Source organism: Rhea pennata, chromosome 6, assembly GCF_028389875.1.
Source record: "Rhea pennata isolate bPtePen1 chromosome 6, bPtePen1.pri, whole genome shotgun sequence".
Lineage (NCBI taxonomy): Eukaryota > Metazoa > Chordata > Aves > Rheiformes > Rheidae > Rhea > Rhea pennata.
In genome coordinates, this window is record NC_084668.1 from 13,928,354 (window position 1) to 13,950,188 (window position 21,835).

Consider the following 21,835-nt stretch of genomic DNA (forward strand, 5'->3'; position numbering starts at 1 on the left):
ATTCAATTAGATATGTTTTACCCTCTGCTTCAGAGAAGCTTGAGCTACTTAAGGTTGTGATGAACTGAACTGTTTTATCTTTAAGGTTAAACAAAGATTTAACCTTAAATTGGATTTTAGTTGAGACCTAAAGCAAGCTGCCTTCTTCCAGAAGTAGACATTCATTTGCTGTATGCACAACATGCACTCAAACAGACTTCATCCATGGAAGTTCAAGAGGAAGTTTTGCTTGAAGCATTACAGCTCCAAGTGCCTCTGTTAAGTGTTTAAACTGTATCATTTATATATACAGTCTCAAGTGAGAAGTTCTGTAAGCCAGCAGGCTCCTAGCCTCTGCTTTAATACTGGCTGGTTTTGTAATGCCATTCTAGTTATCTTGAAACAAGATATTTCCAGAATTGGTTTATGATGCTTTCTGGGCATACAAGGTAACATTAACAATGAAGGAATTGAACTTGACAAGAATGAAGATTACAGCACCTTTTATTTAGTAGTTTCCCCAATCCAAAGAGTTGCCTGACAAGGAGATCTAGTTATGGAAGACAATGAGTTTGTGATAAGTCCCTGCAAAACCTCAGATCTGAGGTTCTAACCTCTAACACATCTTACTCTTTTTAAAGTTCAGAGGCAGAATGCACAAGAGCAATCTAGTACATGTTAAAAATGCTTCTCAAGTCAAGTTGCAATACTAAGTACTGAACAGTATTTGCTACTCCTTCACCTCAAGAAGGAACAGTATTTGTTAACCTAGTGCTGCAGTGTGCTTCCTTACACCATGTATTTTTTTTCCAGGTAACTGCATTTTAAGCATTTGGTAACAAGCAGGTACAGTTACTACTTTCTGGAACTGTCTATTTCTTCAAAATAGAAGTCTGTAATTCACTGAGAGACTTCAATCAGGAGAGAGAGTTACTTTCTGCAATAGAAACAGAGGCTTTTGGTAACTGCACTTAAACTGTATCAGGATACCTTTCAGTAAGCTGACAAGATAATGTGCTAAATACTGACTTCTTCCATTTTGAGGCTGGTTTTGTTGATTAAAAGGTGACCACCATAGTATAACCAACAGCAGAACTCAACATATGTCTCCACGTGCTAGGTTGCTGTGCATAGAAACAATACATACATAGTTTACAGTAAGTAACAGATGTGGCAACTGCTCAACTTCATTTGCTTTTTGACACCGTGCAACTCGCTAGCCAACTGATCATTTAGAGGTAGCATATATGCCTCATTAATTCCAAATCATGATTGCATGATGTGACCCATCTTCCTCAAAGCATTCACATTCAGCAAGAGAGATGCAGAAGTTCCCATTTCTCCACCATGATCACAAGTGTTGCAATAAAAAAAAACAGATGAAAACACCACCTCCATCTTCACTAGTCCAGCACCAGGCAGGAGAATGATGATTGATGTAGAATGAGTTTAACTGAATCTAGCCACAATATGTGGAAGAAATCCAGGGCAGCATTTCAAGGAGATGGTGACAATATGATTCCTTTCGCAGAAGGTCTTGCGGTCATTTTCTCACCCCACACCACACTAATTTAAGGATGAGAAAACAGGGAATGCACCAAGCCAGTACTAAAATACCAATTGCTGCATTACCTAATTAATTCTGAATTGAGTCCATAGGCTTGATTCATGAATGCTGTATTGACTCAACTGAACAGGAAGAAAGTTAACTTGCATTTTGAGTTGCTTCTCAAGTGTCAGTTGCTATTTATTAAATGGAGGATGGGGAGAAGAGCAGTAGATCTAAGACATACCAGTGACCAACAACAGAAGATGGAGACTCCAACCCTTACCAGATGTCATCTAACTTTTCCGCAGTTTGCAAAGAACAAAGACAGTGAAAACTGTTTGAACCTGAACAGCTGTGCTTGTTAAGGCCAGTAGAGGCTCAAGAGGAAAAAACCAACATTCAGAGAAACATTAAAATATACTATGAAGTTAATATGAAAGTACTTTGTATCATCGAGCAGAATTACTGTGGTTCTCAGACTCTGTATATATCTAGCCTTGAAAGACACTGGGAAGACAGAGCCCATTTCCATGTAAATAGGCATAGGTTTTGTTGAATACCAGAAATGGTTTCAAAGTTCTGTTTTCACATTTCAAAGGTGTGATATGCAAAGCAAGAGATAAGGGAGTCAATACAGACTTCCTTCCATGAATCCAGCCCTATATCCTTAGTGGTATCTTATATGCCACCTATAGATATTTACAGTTCCCAGTTCCCAAGCATCACAGTAAGCAACATCTTTCTTTAAAGCTTTTCTTGTTCTTGCCACTTTTCTTGCCATTCTTGTCTTTGTTTTCTGACATTTTCTTTGCTCTGATTTCTCTCATTAGATCAAAGAACACCTGGAGGAGGGAAAAAAGAAAAGTTAAACAAGTTCTGCTAGTAGAAAGTAGATAAACAGACCACTGTATTAAACAGCAGATGTACATCAAGACATTCACTGACATGGTTAGACACATCCCAGTGACAAACTCAGCATCATGCTTATACAGTAAAAAGTAGCAGCACAGCCTTACCTGGCTACTAAATCATTCAGCAGCCTGTTTCAAGAGGCTTTTACTAAATATCAGTCTTGTTGGAAAACAAGAAGCAGTATCATTCAGGGTTCACAAGAAATTTGTCCCTAAAATATTCATATTAACTAAGCAAGTTATATACTCATATTAACTAAGCAAGTTATTTAATCCAGTTCTGTCCAGGTTAGGAGCACACACTTCACTGGTTAGCATTGTGCTTGTTTTGTAACAGGATTGAACCATTACAGTAACAAAGTCATGGCACAGAAAATACCTTTTCATAAGGAAAGACAGAGAAGTGATTACTCAGATGAATTTTCACCAAAAATCTGAAGATTTTACTACTGCAAATCTGATATCTAGGCACATATCACCAGTAAAATGCAACAGCTATTTCACTATAGAGAGATATTAGGAAACCATGTTTTTTCAGCATTGCAGAACAGCAAGAACTTAATGTTGCTCTACAGTTAGTTTTTTTTTTTTTTAAATGGATGACCACACAGGTCTCAGATACCTTGAAACAAGATCCTGCTACTGATCAGAAATAAGAAGGTTTTGAATGTTAGAAAGCAATTTAAGTCTTTTATTCTGCCACACTGCTGACATTCAATTGTCAGTGGCTGTGAACATGGTTTAATAGGGAAAAAACACCCCAAAACATACCAAGGATAATTGATTTGCCACACAAGGCCTAGAAGAACTGAGAATATGTCTGGAACACTACACCTTTCAAAACAGATGCTAAGACATCCCAGCTTAATAGGAATACAGCTGTATATCTTAACCAATCAAAAAGCTAGTCCAGCTTAGTTGAAGTGGGCTAAACACTTTTTGGTTGCTTAGATAGCTCAGATAGCTCACAGGCAAGTTTGAGTTCAGGTATTTTTATTTCACTATAACGCTCCATTTTTATATCTGACAGTCTGAACTTCCCAGTGATTCCCCGTAAGTCAGAATGTTTCTTTACTAAATTTAAAGTATGTCATGTCTTTTTTAGCCAAAAGGTCTCCAGAGTTTCCTATATGCTGTTTTATCCAGAGCACGGGAAGTCACGAGTTTCCACAAGGTAACCTGTGAACCAAGAGCACTTCTACCAAAGAACTAATACAGACTAAGAGAAATAGGCAGCAGTTCATGAGCATTAACTTTACATGTGAAATCTGGCTGGCTGCATAAGTTTTGTCCAAAGAGAAAGTCTTTTACAATTTAATCTTCATTCAGATACAGGTTACCAAGTCACACCTTTGGACTCCTTACAGGACCAAATGGCAAAAGTTTCAGACTATCTTCTGTGGGCTGGTGAAGCAAAGGATATCCTCTTCTTCAGGACAACCCTAACTACATGCAGAACAAGGGGGAAGGTCTGAATCTATCAATGTTCCCTGCTGAATCAACACTGAAGTCATAGCTTGTCGTTTTCTTCAGGAATTCCCCTCCACCCCCCACAAAAGCAAGGTTTATGCGAGAAACCAGCAGCAGAAACATGCTGAGAATAGAGACCTAGACCAATAAGAACAAGTCAAAATGGGACAGGGTGATAGCAAGAAGTGTTTTCTATGCTTCAGCACAATCTTGGCAAAAGCAAAAAATAGTTTTTAAAGATCAGCCACACCACAGAAATAAGCTATAGATGCCTATGAAATTCTATACTTGTTATTTATTATTATAAGACAGCCTATAAACAAGATAACACTTGTGTCCTCCTGCACACTTCTGCAGTCCTTAAACCTATATACCCAGTGTACTATTGGAAAGCTAGTTCAGATACAAACAGCTAAAGCAAACAAACAGTATGAACTTATGCAGGTTCTCTAGCTCCTCCAAGCTAGGTATTTGCGTAAGTTCTTATAATCCATTGTGCAAATTTGTTTTGGATAATCTACACTTTCAGAAGCCCAAGCATAGACTTGCTTTAGTCCCAGTTTTTATTAAAACACATCCACCAGACATACACAGAAGAGTTAATCACACAGCTACTAAACAAGTTAAAGATGTTACTGCAACAGAAACAAGTCTTTTGTCTTACCTTATCTACATTTGCTCTAGTTTTAGCAGAGGTCTCTACATACTGCACACCCCACTCCTCTGCCTTACTTCTAGCCTCTTCTACAGGCACTTGTCTGCGCTCTTCCAAGTCAGACTTGTTTCCTACTACCAATAGAGGGATTTTATCCTCTTCAGCCTTCACACGCAGGATCTGTTCCCTAAGGCATCAAGTATTCAAAACAAAAATATTCATGTTAGCAGTAGCAAAACAACCCCATGGTTATCAAGAGTAGATTGTGTGGTTTACGTACTTCTAGTGTTTACAACAGAATTTAAGATTTCCCAGTTGAACACACATTTTTAAACAATTGAGTTTAATATACTAATGCTATAGGCTTTATACTAATACAAGGCTCAGGTTTCTAGAAAGGTTGTTTCACCATTTAGTTGGAATGTTTGCTACCCAGGTTTTTATAAAGAAAAGTTGTACGGTAGAACAGCAATTCACAGCAGGAGCTCACATCTGAATGTGAAAGAAATGAGTGCCATATTTGCCAAGTTTCAGCTAGTGCTTAGTGACAGTCTTTAGTTTCCAAGCTACATTCCCACCTCAATATAAGCCTGGGAAGCATGAAAGCTTTGCCAAGGCAGTAGGCTGAGAAAAAGCATAAGTAGTCTGCAAAAATATTAATAGCTACCTAACCCTTGAACAAGGGGAAAAATTAATGAATAGTGTTAAACTAGAAGATCAGCAACCTTCCTTCTCTAAAACCTCCATAAAAAAAGTTGGAATCAGGTACTCTTCGTCATTGTAAGAGAACCTGCCAGCACCTGGAAAAGCAGACTGATAGTCATGCTGCATGCTAGTCTCAAAGTCTATGCTATTACTGGAGTTGAAACACAGGCATAAACCAGTCTGACACATGCTGCTGTCCATCTAAGATTCTGGGAAAGCTGTACTAGTGTACACTTACTTTTAGGTTGCCTTTCATTTCCTTATGAACAAGAGCCAAAGTAGGCATGGTGCTACTACCTAGGGAAATCCCACTGATTCCACACCACTTTTTAGATGCTTTTACTTTCTATTCACAAAATAGCAGAACGAATGTATGGAGTGCATGAGAGAGTCTACAATACAGTGTTAAGACTGAAGCAGATAATCATGGTACATTCAACAGTACCTTCACACATTTTCAGCTTGGAGGGATTGAAAGCAAACACCAAACGCACAGCATCAGCAGGAGAGCTGACAAGGCTTAAAAATCAGCCCACAGTTTGACAGTCAACTTATTCATACTTTAAGAATTTTATAAGTTAGAGGATCAATACTAATCAGTTTAGCTCAGTTGTTGATGGTTCATATAGCTATGTCTCTCTTCCCTGGAAGAAAGGTTTTCCACGGAGCTGATTTGTAGATGTCAACTTCACTTAAAAAAAAAAAAAAAACACACACACCACTTACTTAATTCCACTCCTTGTTTACTTCTCAGCTATTAAGGACTAAGATCCTCCATCTCAAAGATTTTAGGTCCTTCTCACTCACCTTCAGGGTAAGCATCTTCTAGAACCAACACAGTTCACCTAGTTACACGAGTCTAACAACAACAACAAAAACAACACCCAGGAGACCAAGCTAAAGCCAAGATAAACACCCCTTTTCATCTCAAGGTTAAGCCCAAGCCTTAAGGCTTTGATTTTGCTTAAGCACACAAGCAAAAACTCAAGCTGAGTACTTCTAGAAAACTATCTCATTCTTTTCCTGCTTTTGAATGGCCTTTTTCCTCCATCTTGCATTAGGAACAGTCTGAACACTGACTTCTGTAGCCCAGAAGTTAGACTGTTTAGTTGCTTTAAGTCCTTCAAACAGAAGAAATCAAGCAGGATAGCTCTTCTAATGTGCCCTAGAAGACTGTCATCTTTCTAAAAACTGGCAAAAAGTTAGATACATTATGTGATAAAAACACATTCATGCCTCTTAATAAGAGGCTCGGTAGTCTCCTAGCACTGTTGGAAAGATTTTAAAACATCCAGAACTAGACTGTCCCAGAGTGTAGGAAAGTTAGCTGCTGCTTTAAAAAAAAAATCCTAGAAATAAGTGTTAGTGCTGAGCAAGGCAATTTGCTATTAGTATCTTGCACCACTGAAGCAAGGTGAGCATAAATCAGACTGATAATTAAAGAGCTTCTATTCTCACAGATAAGAGATTCGTGACATTTTCTTTATATTTTGGCAAGTTTCAGTCTAGGTTGCATAGCTGTCCTGGGGAATCTCTGAACTACCCTCTCCACAGAGGCAACAGCTATCAGCACATGAAGGTCAGAATATCTCCCCTGAAGAACCTGCCTAGGTGAATTCTCTACTGAGACCAAAGCAATAGATTAGAACCCCTAGATCTTCTTTTACATTACACAAGCAGTTTGTGCTGATTTTTACATCAGAACAGCTAATCCTGGGAACAAAATGGAAGCATTTATTCCTGTGTCTTTCTAGGAGTATGTCTGCCTACAATAGTAGTGCTCAGCTGCCAACCTTTGTTTGGCATCAAGCCATACCTGAGAGCAGAGGCTAATCCTTCCTTTCCTTAGAGGACCTGCTTCCAGCAGTAAGCAACAGTTCCTGAAAACTGGTTTAGTTATCAGTTACTTGAGAACAGAATTGTTAGACTTGACACCTCTATTGACCAAATGGGAATGGACAAAAGATAAACGGCTGTGGTTTAAGAATAGCTATCAGAGTCATACACAAACTAAATACATTCCTTCACCCCCTCAACACGCACACCTGAAAAGAAGCTACTTACCGAAACTCTGCTGTTGCTGTAAAGGATTCATGCTCTGTTATTGAGAAGACTAGAAGAAACCCTTCCCCGCTACGGAAGTAGTTATCTCTGATGGCTGCATAATCCTCCTGTCCTGCCGTGTCCAGAATGTCTATCTGAACTTCTTCACCATCCAGAACTACTTTCTTTCTGTAGCTGTCAGCCTTAGTAGGTTCATAGTCTTCTACAAACTGAATAGCATAAGACGAGGATTAGTTTTTAGAATTACTGTCAAATGGCACTCAGTATTTTCCTATATCAATTCTTCACTTCTGTGACACCTAAATTCCTCAAAGCTTTTCCGTAATTCAGTCAGCTACTATGTTGCATCACTTAATTATACTATAAAAAGGAAAGTACTTAAGCATTTCTTACATCAAAGAGTCTGCCTAGTCAAGAGAAATTGTCTTGCTACATGAAACAACATTCAGCAATTTCAGCACAATTTAGGGGACAAAGGTACATCTGCTGTAAGCTATAGGCAACCTGGTATCATTATCTGCATCTCCCACTTCAAGAATAAAGCACTTCTGAATGCATCTAAGGTACAATTATCTGAAGTTTGAACAGGTGCACATGACTGCATTCAACTGTCGATCATGAAAAAAATGCTCCATAGTTATGCAGACATAGTTAAAGGGCATTAAACATTGATCTGACCCACAAAGTCACTGCCAGGTCAGCTTCTGCGCTGGCAACTCAGGTCCAATGGAGGCTCCTCACCCTTCCACCTCCTTTCCTCTGTCTCATAGGACATCAAAAGGCTGTACCATGAGTCTGAGTAAGCTGACCTATGCTTTGCTAAGGCTGATGCCAGAAGAGGAACATCTAAAGACTCATGCTCTCAAGTTGGCCTTGTCAAGGAATCTCTTATGCCAAGCTCAAGTCAAGAGATAGTTTCCAGCAAGTAACTGATCCTATACTGAGATAATTCAGAGTTACAATGCTCGGCTCACCCTTCCCAGATACCTTAAGGGGCTGTGTATCTGTGTCACTGTAGTATGAATGGGACTGTCTGCAGGTAAGTAGAAGCTTCTCAACTAGATGATCAAGCATTCATTTATGTTTGAGATTGGATGGTCAGATACAGCCTCTTGCAAATCAATACTGAAGAAATCATGTTATGAGCTTGTCTGCTTTATCTGGTTCACAGTGAGCCAGAATGTTTACCTGTAACTTCTACCCTAAGTGACCTAGAAGAAATGGCAACATAATCAAATTCAATGCCAACAGGTAACTACCTCTGTACACACTCAGACAAGCACATTCATATTCTGCATGTCTTTTGAAGACAGTGTTTCTTCACTAACAAGCAATAGCGTCACTGTTGGCCAAAAACCTTTCCAGAGGGCATCCTTCCCAGATTCCTACATCCTCCTCTGGCCAATCAGGTCATCAGGTCCCTTGCTACTTACATTTAGCCCCCTTGCTCCAACTTGGGAAGTCTAGTAAACCAGGGAAGTCTAGTGAGCTGTAGCACTGTACTTTAGAGAAGTTGAACCAAAGCTACTTACCTCATCATACATAAACTGAAGAGTAAGTGCAGACTTGCCTACACCTCCACTGCCAACCATAATTACTTTATGGAGGGCCAAAGAACTCTGGTTCTTGCTCTTGCTGGCAGCCATTGTTCCTGTTCTCCACAGATCCCAAGTGTCAAACAACCAATCAGATCTGCAAACAAAAGACAAACAGTCACTGCCAATGACATCAATGCCAATGACATCACTGTAGTATGAGGCAAACTATCTCACTTTTGGTGAAAGACCTAATTAAAACCCTGAGAAGTGGGCCATTACAACATATCAGGAAGCAAAGCATGTCACTGATGTCTAAAATATGCATAAGAATCATGTATTAGAAATGGCAGAAATGGCATGTTCTAACAACAGTGCCACTAATACAGACACCAAAGGCTTCTCAAAGGAGCTACTAGCAGAACAAGCTGCTCTTATTTGTAAATCCATCTTGTGGGAACCAAATCACAGAACCAAATCACAGAACCAAATCACAGAACCAAATCACAGAACCAAATCACAGAGGTTAGAAGGGACCTCTGGGGATCATCTAGTCCATCTAGTGCTTAGGCAGGCAGGTTTTGAATATCTCCAGAGGAGACTCCACAGTCTCTCCAGGCAACTTGTTCCAGTTCCAGTGCTCTGTCACTTTCAGAGAACTCCCAGGCATAGCTACTTTCCAGCTGGTCAGCCCCCAACCTGTACTGGTGCATGGTGTTATTCTCCTCCAGGTGCAGGACCCTGCACTTGCCTTTGACATTCATGAGGTTCCTCTCTGCCCAACTCTCCAGCCTGTCCAGGTCTATGAATGGCAGAACAGCTTTCTGGTGCATCAGCCATGTCTCCCAGTTTTGCACCATCAGCAAACTTGCTGAGGAGACACTCTGCCACTTCATCCAGGTCACTGATGAAGTTGAACAAGACTGGACCCAGTATTGACCCCCTGGGGGACTCCACTAGCCAAAGGCCTCCAATTAGACTCTGCACCACTGATCACAACCCTCTGAGCTCTGCCTTTTAGCCAGTTCTCAATCTGCCTCACTGCCCACTCATCCAACCTGTACTTCCTGATCTCACCCAGGGAGACAGTGGGAGAGTGTTATGGGAGACAGTGTCAAAAGCCTTGCTGAAGTCATGGTAGACAACATCCACATCATAAAACTGTTTCTGTAGTTCTTGTTGTAGGATTTCATACCTTTAGAAAGTATTTGGTATTGATGCAGCTTAGTTTCAACCTAAAAGCAGAGCAGTATCTTAGATCTGCTTGTAAGCAGAAAGATGACTTTTGATCTCCCTCTTTACACAGGAAAGAATAGAGATACACAGTAAGTTCTGGCAGAAAAAAAAGTAGAAGCTTCTAATGGAAAGTCTCATGACATGGCATGAACATTTGTTTCACACCATTCCTGTCTTTTGATGTTGCAAGCCTTGATTTTTTTTTTCAAGAATTCCCATTCAACTGCAAGCAACTCAGTTCCCATTCTTCTGATGTTGCAAAGCCCTACACAGTAAGTTTCCATAAGCAATTACTATTTAAACAAGTCTTTCTGTTATGTGTCATGCAAATCAAGTACTTTAGTGCTAGAGATATGTTTTAAAAGTATTACTGCATTTTGGGAGAGTAGCTGGAAAAAGCAGCTGAGATAAACAAGCATCAGCTCCCTCACCCTAGTCAGAACAGCAGCTCTGCAACAGCAGGCTGGGGACAAAAGCAAGTAACACGATACACAGAAAATCCCCATCCTAGATGCATCATCAGTCATAAATTCACAAACTGGGAAATAAAACACGTGAGCTCCAAGTACATGATTGCTACAATGCAGATGCAAGGATGATGGCACTTGTGTCCTCACGCCACGACAACTAAGGGCCCAGCCATCCAGATCCCAGCTGCGCACGGCGACAGGAACAGCAGGCAATTCAAGGAATGTTTAGTGCATGCTGCACAGGGACAAACATCAAAAAATTCCCTCAGGACAGTATTTAAGTATCTGAATTACAGCATTTCACCATGTGGAATATTTTACGTACACCCATTTGTTACAAACATTTGGGACGGTAATGCAAGTCAATCATCTTTAAGTGCTCATTCCAGGATAAACACTGGTAAGTGAAGCCAGGTATTTTTCCTTTGGTAACCTTCTACTTTGTTATACAGATCTCTCTCATCCAGGACACTCCTCAAGTACAGGACCGAAGGTTACAGGAAGAGGATATGGCAAGTCTGACTTTTTAGAGATTCTCCTCCTACAGCACAAGCATTTGGGCGAGGCTGACCAGTGAATCCAGCCATTACGTCAGGGGTTCCAAACAAGAAGAGAGTCACAAGCTTAACTTAACTCTTGGGCACCAGAGAGGCAAAGGGGAAGAAGAGAGGTCCTCGCCAGGGGAGGGGAAGGAAAAAAAAAAAAAAAAAAAGCAGAAGTCAGAAGGCAGCATCCAAAAGCTGAAACTTAGGGCTGAGACTTTCTTCAAATATTTAAGGTCCATGTGCTCTACATAGGATAAAGGATAAAGTAGAACTGAGGTTGTTTGGATGTGTATTGTAGACACCTGAAGCACAGAAGCTATAGACTGACTACACAATGAGACAATCTGGAGATTTACTGTCTTCCAGTAATATCTTCTAACATAGCTGAAGAGCAACTCATTTTGTCCTTGTTGGAGAATAGCCTGGCTTTGGCAGTAGTAGATAAGCTGCATTTTGGGAGAAGCAAGTGATCTTCAGTGACTTTTCAAAGCAACTGTGACTGTTCTTTACCCTTGAGTGTTCTTTTAGCAAATATCCTAAGGCTGTTGTAATTGCTGTGTGATCTTTCTAACACAAGCATTTCAAGTTAGCACTTTTCCTGTGACTCAAACTTTATGCTATTGCCTATGATGTTGCCACATCAGACAGATCAACTGCACAAGAAATGCAGAACACTCTGGATTTTACATTGAAAAAAAAAAAGCAGTATGCGACTGCAACATACGATGATTTTACCAACAGCTTAAGTAGAATGCAGCAGCTTCCTCCCTCCTGTCAATACAGATACCATGTTTACCTGACCATATTAAGCCACCTTTCAGGTAAAACACTGTCCAATTTGAATCGGTACAAGCTCTCCACAGAGATACTCTCAGAGAATATTAAAACAGAAAAGATTAGAATCCTTCCTTGTCCATCCCACCTCAGTACCAACAAAAGACCGCAGAGCTAGCTTTGGTTACAAGTTGTTAGTACCACATATGAAAATAAAAGCCAAATAGTAAATAAAAGCATCTAACAGCATACAAATACTTATGATTTGATCACACCTAAAGCTAACCTGTGTGGTCAAAGTACTCATACTTCACACTCGGTTTCCTGAAGAGCAATTACCAGCTCTACTCAAATCTTTTGGACTATAATAACGATATGATCCTCCCCGAGAGGAGCCAGTGGAACAGGGCAGCCTCCTCAGTACACAACCCCACTGTTGTATCCTAAAATCCCAGAAGCTTCACATACACAGCAGCTCTTCTCTGCTGGCAGGGGAAAGACACAGAAGCATAGCTCCCTTTCTAGGCTCAGAAAGGGCTGGTCAAGTAGCATCAACCCAGCCACAAAATGGAAACAAACAGAACTGCTAGATAGTTCAGAGCAAAACAAGGTTGTGCCACAGCGAACGGTACGGCACAGGTCTGACACAGGCAGTATCAGTGCAGAAAGCGCAGAATGCACAGAAATGCCTATATTTACAGGACAGACTAATAGCACATCACTATTCAGTAATGGACACTAAGATGAACCCTAATTAAGCAAAAAGAAGTTAATGTTTATTTGTATTTCTACCTCCGCAGTTCAAGAAACTTTAAGCACCAGTGTTCAAAGCTCTCTCATGCAAGAGTTGCTTCAGGTTAAACTCCCTAACACAAAATGAAGCTTTTCCAAGCCATCTTTGATTAGGCAAGGAACAATTTATCACCACTCTGTAGATTAAGCATCCTTGAGTCAGTCAAGATGTTGACATTGCTTAACTCATCCATTCTGTACAGGAAGAAGTCTTGCGAAATCCAACCACCTCTTTCATAGGAAAAGAAATTCTAGAGGAACCTGAGATAAGTACAGCTGCCATTCATGAACTGCAGGTGTATCACAGGACCAAACACCCCAAAGCCTCTAATTCATATTCTGATAAGTGAGGATCACTAAAGCATTGTTGCAGAAACAAAACTGCCCTCTCTGTGCCAAAGCATGATTCAATTCCCTTCAGTTTATACTTAGGGTCAAATATCCTCTTTCCTCAGAGGATAGTAGGTTGTGTCTCAGTGCAAATTAGCAGAGAAGCTGCTGCTCTGAGCAAGTCTCCAGACAAGCCATCTGATTCTGTGACAAAAAAAGTCATCCTTTCCAACATTGCTCTTTACCTGCTGAGAAAGAAACAACTCAGACAGGATTTACCTTCCTCTGACAGGAAGCAAAGATTTAGTTAATGATTAGATCTTCAATTCAATCCCTTATTCTGTCCTCAGGTTTAAGAACACCATGCTGAACGCTGTGCAAGTGTTGTGATCTGCTAAACACACAAAGTTCTTATTTTTTTTCCCTCTGGTTACTTTTCACACTGCTCTGAAACAAAGTGCTAGATGCCACTGAAGTCAGAGCATCAACATTGTCTTGACTCGTCCTCTTTCCGAAGTGAGAAGTAACTACAAGAAACACTATCTAGTTTAAATGAAAGAGTTTAAGCCACTGGACTGGATTATTGTGCTCTTTGATAGTAAGTTACACAAAACCATATTTTTGTGGTGAGATGCTTCTCAAAGGCTATACTAGAGAAGTTGGCTGCATGGAGCACAGCAAGATCTATGACCAAGCTACAGTGATTACTAAAGAAGTTGTTTTTATTTTAAGTTCTGAAGATCTGTACTTAGCCATCAGGACTAATTCACCAAGAGGTTTTGCAACCGAACTGTGCCATCCTCAACATAACAAATCTAACCTCAAGTTAAACAGCTGTTCAGCCTTCCCATTTCTTACCTGTTGAGATCACAGCGATTGCAGGTTAACTAAAGTCTCCTACTGTAAAGGAACCAGCAGTGTTGTCTGAATCTTGGCCAGTATCTAGAAACAGAGCACTTCAAGGCATTTGTTTACAAAAACAGCTTCATAAATTCCAAATTTAAGCATCAATTTGACAGTTTTTGCCACCTTCTCCTCCTCAGCCTAAACAGTTAAATAGTTTCCAGAACATTCAGTTGATGCATAAGTTTAATTTAGCCAATGGCAAGATTCACAGAGCCTACTATTCAGTGACTATCTATATTTTAGACTGGATTATACCTTTGTATCCCTTTTAATTTCATCTCAATGAAGGCTCGCAATTGTATAATCATGTAAGAAAAAAGCAGTACTTGTCACTTTCCTGGGAAACAACCCGTTTTGCTACAGTCCTCCCAAATCCACAGAAAGAAGAAAAACTAAGTGTGCTATTTTTCAGCAAATATTCCAATAATACAGTAAGAAAATACTCTAGACACTTCCTAAGGCTCTAATTGGAAACCCTTCCAGTTTTGCCAAGTTTGAGATTCAAAAAACTGAAATAAAGCTTTACACCAGCTCAAAATTACTGAGATCAGCCCTTGTTCTCTTGCTGTGCAGCTGATATCTTTAGACATCTTTTTTCATTACTACCCTGCCACTGAAAGCAGCCATTCTTTGGATTTTAAAAACTGGACTCTAGAAACCCTCAGCCCAATAGCTTGACAGAAGAGCTTTGTTTAAATCCTTCTGATACCTATTTTTAAGGGAAAAAAATTCTCGGTATTCAACTTATTGAAGACTTAAATATGATGTCATTAAAAGCACGCACAGTGAGGGCAGGGTTTTTTTGTTTGTTTGTTTCTGCTACAATACTTTAGTTACCCTCACTTACCAGAATACGAATTAGAGGCTTTGGGGTGTTTGGTTCTGTGATACGCCTGCAAGAATGCAGTCAGAAACTCCCCAGGCCACACAACTAATTAACAATCTCACTGAGCTATGAACTGTAAGAGCTCCTCAGCTATTCTGAGGTTATCCAGAAAATATTTAAGTACTGAAATTCCATTAGCTTCCAATGGACTGTAAATGCTCCAACTGGTAGTTTGAATACAAAAACAAGTTCATTTGAGATTAAAAGTGACATTTAACGCTACTAAAAGTTTCAGGATATGCATGCTAAAAATAAATGTGCTAGTCTATCATCCTTTGCTAATACCTTATATTTTGGCTTATCTCCAGTTACTGTTTTTCAAACTAAATGGAGAGATTATGAAGTGTTTGGTAGCAACTTCTGCTAAAGAACTCCCTCTATCTTTCCCCATGTACTGCCAGGTTTTTCCTGCATTCTCTGCTGTGCCAATAGTTTTTTTTTTTATTTTTTTATTTATTTTTAGTAAACTAGGCCACACTTAGCCAAATCAAGGAACTCATTCACCTTGAGAAGTCTTGCTGAGCAGGTTGGGAGAACAGTTCCATGGCCCATATTTGTATCACCCAGTGCTGCTGTCACAGGCTCCCCTCCTTTAGTCCTTACCCTTGGCTATTCAAGGCCATCTCCTCCTACAGGAGAGCCAGTCAGTTTAGCTGACCAGGTCTGGCAGGCAGATCAGCAAGGCCCATGCTCCTGTGCCAGTGCAGAGGAAGGAAGAAAACAAGCCTGTGCAGCTGAGGCCAGGTGGATAGAGCAGCCTAGAGGTTAACCAACATAGCTGCAGAAAGAGGCAAGCTCCCTGAGCCTGTCCAAGCTATGCTCCCTAGACACGTGGGTTGGCACAACTGAGGTGATACCCCGCTGCAACACAGGGACAGAACAGCAGCATGAAAATAAAGTCTGAGGTACACTTGCTGTAATTAGATGTTTCTTCTATCCATACTAGATATTATTAGTACTTGTATAGGTACGAACACTGTGCTGAAAGCTGTATAAGTGAATTCAGCTTTAAGAATCATTGCTTTTTCCCTTGAGGCTGTAAAAGAGTATTCAGGGCAAGGAACTAGCTTACTCTGTACACATGCAGGAAGTACCCTGTGCATAGACTGGATCCTTGTCTAAGTGAAGGAGGAACAGCAGTGCCCTTAAATGTTACAGAAACAAACTGCAGTATAAATAGTTCATTTCCTGCAATACACTCGAAAGTTATAAATTTACAATACATTAGTTCCAATCAATTAGAATTAGGTCCTAATTCCCCACAGAAGACAGAATGCTAGGCACATCAGGTTTAAATAAGGTGTCATAGCTACTCCAGCAGCAGCTACACTGCTTGGGCTTACATTGCCTGTTAAAGGAGACAAGAGGAATACATTTACAATGTCATAGTTGAAGATTAAAACAAGCTGAAACCAGACTACAATTATTTCCCACTTACTGGAAAAACAAAAAGATAAGTACAGGTTAAGGAAGAGTAGTAAGTCAGGAGTTGTACCTCAACTTAATCTGAGCGCAAGCTTCCGCTCCAGAGGAAGATGACCGAGCGCTGCCAGTATTAGCACAGCTCACGCTGAACTTGTCTGCAGGACAGTCCCTAAGACTTGCTCTACTTGAGCATAAGATACACTGCATAGAGCATCTCACTCAGTTACAAGACTGCATCACTGCTTCTCACAAACCACATGAAATATTTGAACTTACTTGCAGTCAGGAATCTTCCCTACACGCATACCTAAGGAAGCATGCATGCCATGCTGGAGCCCAGAATTCACACTGAAATATTCTCTCTATTACTATCAACAGTATCAGTCATCTAGCCATTAGATACCATCCTAATAGTGATCCTCCATCTTTTCCTCAAACTTCTTACTACATCATGCATTTATATGCAACAAAGCTATTGTTGCCTCTCCACAGCCATTTTAAATGGGTTAATAAGTGATCTTTAAAAGAAGGGACTTACTTTACAAGGACTTCCAAGATCTAACACATACACACCCAGAGCAGCTATGCAGAGCAAGATCTTGAACAAGACAAATACATTGCTAATCTAAGTGATCACTACACTAGTGACATATGAACACATGAAGGGCTAATACTTTATTCTTTGGAATAGATCATAGACTTGGTCACAAGTGTTCAAGACTTGGGGACAGCCTTAAAGAAGGTTGTTCTTTCTAACCGACGTACCTTGCATCTACTCACTACATTGCCCCCACCATACTTTGTCAAGCACAGTCCAACTTTGCTTATGAGTTTTTAAGAGACACATCATTACTGCTTAGAAGGCAAATCTGACAGCCACAAGCATTTACATAATAGATACAATTCTGAAAGATATGCCCTCTCACATCATTCAATACATGACCAAAAAGTAAACAGACAGCATCCTTCTTGTTAGCTGCAACTTCAAGATAATAACGTTGATTAGAGTTGTCTTCATCAGCAGATAATTGGAATTAAATCCTATCCAACTATTAAGTCTGCACTAAGGCTGTATATTTGAACAAGCCAGCCTTCACAAGATTTAGCCACTGGAAGGGCATAGTCCATGGTCAGTGTCAGAGGAGCAGCAGTTTAAAATAACCCTTCAAACTGAAGTCAGATCTTGTGTTGAACTAAGTACAGTTCTAAGACACAGATTTGAATCTCATTGTTGTCTAGGTTTTAGACTGAAATATTTCTCTTAAAGCGGAGAAAGTTATCTGACTTGTTTCTTATCAGAAACTAAGAGAAAACACTCCTCTTACATAGTACTTCTAAGACACTGTAGTATCACAAAAAACTTTGTCTACACCTGACTAAATAAGGTTGCAAAGCAATTTGGCCATGGTACAAGGGTATTAAAAGACAGATAGCAGTTGTTTCATTGCATGCAGTTATAATACAGTAGCATTTTGCAATACTGTAGTCATATATCCACAAAGCCTTGTAAAACCTCTTAAGCAAAATTTGATTATGGACATTAGAATATAAGCTTTATTTTTACTACTTCACTTTGGTCTTGAGATACCTAGAGCTATACAGAATAAATGTAATGAAATGCAAATTTTATTTTTGCCAGAGGCACGAAGTGTTTAGGTAGGCATCTCCACTTTCCAGTTCAGTAGAGTAGTACCTGGCAGTAGGTTTTTTTTTTTTTAAAAAAAAAAAGTCTATAAATATGAAGACCGTTCAGCCAAAGGGAGAACTCACAGAAGGCAGCATCAATTGAAGAGACTAAGACAACAGAACAAAAGCCTTTTCAATTCTTTACTAGCTTTGACTATGCTATCAGTCTGAGTTGATTCTTGCCTGAAAAGAACACAAGTTTCAAAACCAAGCCTATTAAGCAGAAAAGCACCAACTTCATTGCTTATTAATGCACTTGTAAAACTGCAGTTCGCTAGCCATTTGTGGAAGAGGGTCTAAGCAGACAAACATCCTTAATTCACATGCTTTTGTACTAGTAGTTCATGTATGCCAAATACATACAAAGCAGTAGAAATACCGGTAGGAAAAGAAGCAAATAACTGGTTGTCTTCCCCACTGCTGTTCCATTTGATCTACTGACCCATACTATCCAAAAGTGAACTCCTTTTTACAACGATGCATTAAAAAAATAGTCTACAGAATGCTGCACCCCTACAGTGGTAAATCTGTCATCTCTACTCAGTCCTCCTCAAAGAGGAAGGAGATAATTGGCAGCTATGACCAACATCCCCTATGGATTATATAAGAGATTCTTTGTATATCTTAACCACTCAGGGAAAAAAAAAAAAAAAAAAAAAAAAACACACACACACACACACACACAGAAACAAAGCAATAGTGGGAGAACTGCTGGAACTCCAACCTACATCAACCTTCTAGGGAAGAATACCATAAAACCTGCAGCACGAACAAGTCAGCTGTAACACGGATCATATTCATACTGCTAGAAAGTCAGAACACACAATTCCTGACTCTGTACCAAGAAACAGACAGACTTAAGATGCCCTGTGCCTTCAGCAGGTTATCACTATTTGGAAGCTTGAATTTCTGTCCTGGATGCAGCATCAGCTCCAGTGACACCAATGAATACGTTCAGAGGAGACAACAGTGACCAGGGAGAGAATCTAGAATTAGGCCTCCTGATTAGTACCCGAGTAGTTTGGTTCCCATAATACCACAGAAAAAGTCTTCCTTTTAGACAAAAAAAAGGTAACAAGCTCACATAGGGCCATCCTTGTCATCTTTAACTTTAGATGTTACCACACCAGAGAACACCTCTGTAAGGTAACTTGGCTCTAGAAGAGAGGGTATTCTACAACCAGCGCTTTGACTTTACTTTGTTCTCATCTAATCAAAGTGAAAATACTTCCTTCCAAGTCCACAGAAGCTTTGCAGCAACCGAGGCTGTTTTGTAAGCTTCTTAAAAAACGTTCTGATCTCTAAAGGCCTTTCACATTGATTCTGATGGAATGGTCGCATTGCAGAGGTGCGCACCATCTGTAGAAGCCACTTTAATGTTTATATACCTGTCCTTTTAGACTCCAGTGCTCTCCCTGTATCCTGCTCTGGTTCACTGGGTGCAACCCAGCTCTACTATATCATTGCACCATCCTGTCATGCAGGTAACTGTCCAACATCAGTGATGAAACAGATGAGCACAAAACAGGCCACCTTCCCTTCCTTAAGGAGTAGGGCTACTTTCCACTAGATGAGACAGTGGGTGGGTCAGGCTCATAGGCACTATGCACACACCCCAAAGGGGGCATGCAGCAACACCTTGCCCAGAAGTTTTTGCTGAGAAGCAGACTCCCTCAGAGAGGGGTCCCAGTCCACCACAAGCCCCATAAACTCTTGCACAGAGGTTTAATACTTGAGTACAGATAACCACTGCCCGTTACAAATACTTTAAGTTACAATTTCATACATGACACCACTTAAGCATCATAGTCCTATTTTTCAGATATAATTGAAGACTACCATCCTATTTTGCATATTACAATCTGCTAGTTGCTTGGCACTGAACACCGTTACACTGAGTAGAATAAGACTCTTCATGTCAGTAAGGTTTTAATGTCTTATGACTTCCACTTTAGGTAATGTCATCACAGCTAGAACACACACAAAAACCCCTCTTGCTGTGGGGAGGTCTACTTGAATTCATCCCTAAACATTTTCAGGAAGTCTCCAGGTATAATATTAATGCCCAGAAAAACCTTGCAGACCAACTACAGAAAAAGGTTAATCTACCACACTCCTTATTTGAAAAGTTTGATGAGAAGTCTGATGGAAATCTAATACAAGCATGAAAACAGTTAATACCATTAATCACAATCTCTATGCTGGAAGTTTTTTTTATTGAAATTACTTGCAGTGCTGTCTAATGGCCTGATCACTTACAGAGAATTAATACAACATTTCTCACACTAACCAACAAGGCTCATGCCAGATAAATGAAACTCAGGCAGTTTTTAAACAATTAAAGTTGTACAGAAGCCTAACTCCCATCAGCCTTGGAAGCATATTTCAATGATGCTTCTCTTCAAAAGCTCCTTTGGGTACAGACATGCTCATCTATGATCTTCCAAACATAGCACAGACCAGATCTGCAAAAGCACTGCTAAGAGATAGTGTCATGCCTCAGACATTAATCTCATGCTGATTTTAATCAAATCTCCAAGAATGAAATAAATGCCTCACACAAGTCAAACTCTCAGCACAACAGACTTCAAAAAAACAATATCATCTAAGCTTCAAATCCTGCATCAGGAGCTTACAACATGGTTTTGTTATCCACTTCAGCAGATAATACACAGCTCTACAGTTCACAAGGAAGTTGTCACTAACAATTTAGTAAGTTCTAGTGAATGTTACAGTCAATGAATATTCAGTGAATAATAAAAATTCAGTGAATTTACTCTAGCGATTAAATATTCAGCCATGAACATACTAAGCATTTCAGTATTTAGTTTTTCAGCTCTCATGAAGTGTTAAGTTTCCTCCCCTCATTTCATTTTTCTCGCCTGTCAGACCTAGCCAGTTGGTCTTGCAATAAGGCAGAAAACACTGACAAAAAGGCAACAAGCTGCTACCACTGTTTCCCCACAGGATTAATCTGGCTAGACCACGCTAACTTTGTCTTTAATTTTCCTGGTTCACTGAACTCCTGGGGTAGACTGAATGTCTCAACTCCACTTAGCTTGGTTTAGATACTATTAGCAGAAATAGTCTTTACCCAGGCAATTGCCTGTCAATCATCCTCCACTCCCAAACCAGAATTGGGGTGCCATGTTCAAATCTCCACCTGTGGCAATGTAAGCCAGCCTTACAAATCTGCCTGTGTTTGATAGAGGTGAGGTCCTGTGGAGGAGGGGCTGAACACCCACCTACCTCCCCAGGGGCACTGGGGAATTGTTCCCCTATCTTCTCTGAAAGTACTTAACTATTTTAAGCATCTCATTCAATGGTTCACAGATGCATGAGTCAGTAAGCTATACCAGGCTCCCTAAATCAGGCATACTAATGTGACCTGACAAGAGGCACCATGACAAGCTGGAGAAGTTAGCCAACAAGAACCTCATGAAGTTCAGCAAAGTCCAGTGTGGAGTCCTGCATCTGGGGAGGAATAACTCACCCAGCAATACACACTGGGGACTGACCAGCTGAAAAGCAGCTTTTGCAGAAAAGGATCGAGGGTCCTGACAAGTTGACTATAAGCCAGCACCCTTTAGACAAAGGGAGCCAAAAGCCTCCTGGGCTGCATCAGGAAGAGCACTGTCAGCAAGCTGAATGAGTAATCCTTCCCCCCTGCTTAGCACGGGCAAGACCCACATCTTGAGCGCGGTGTACTGGAGAGCCCAGAATTGGACAGGAGATGTGGACAAACTGCAGCAAGTCCAGCAGAGAGCCACAAAAATAGTTAAGGGACTGGAGCATCTGACATGACTAGAGACCAAGACAGCTGTAATTGTTCAGCTTGGAGACGAGAAGACTCAGGGGGATCTTATTAATGAGTATAATTACTGGAGGTTGTGAAGACCATGGAGCCAGACTCTTCC

At 40.3% G+C, this 21,835-nt stretch overlaps 1 protein-coding gene across 2 annotated transcripts in view; it reads right to left on the bottom strand.

Moving 5' to 3' along the window:
• Window positions 1–465: 465 nt before the first annotated feature.
• The window catches only part of RALB (RAS like proto-oncogene B), a 47,229-nt gene continuing 25,859 nt past the window's right edge, over window positions 466–21,835 (bottom strand). For both annotated transcript variants that reach the window (XM_062578584.1, XM_062578583.1), the window contains exons 2-5: window positions 8,866–9,025; window positions 7,334–7,542; window positions 4,574–4,751; window positions 466–2,370 (exon numbers count right to left, since the gene is read on the bottom strand). In XM_062578584.1, coding sequence (XP_062434568.1) covers window positions 2,251–2,370; window positions 4,574–4,751; window positions 7,334–7,542; window positions 8,866–8,979 — 621 coding nt within the window. In that variant the 5' untranslated portion in view covers window positions 8,980–9,025 and the 3' untranslated portion in view covers window positions 466–2,250. The remainder of the gene's footprint in view (window positions 2,371–4,573; window positions 4,752–7,333; window positions 7,543–8,865; window positions 9,026–21,835) is intronic.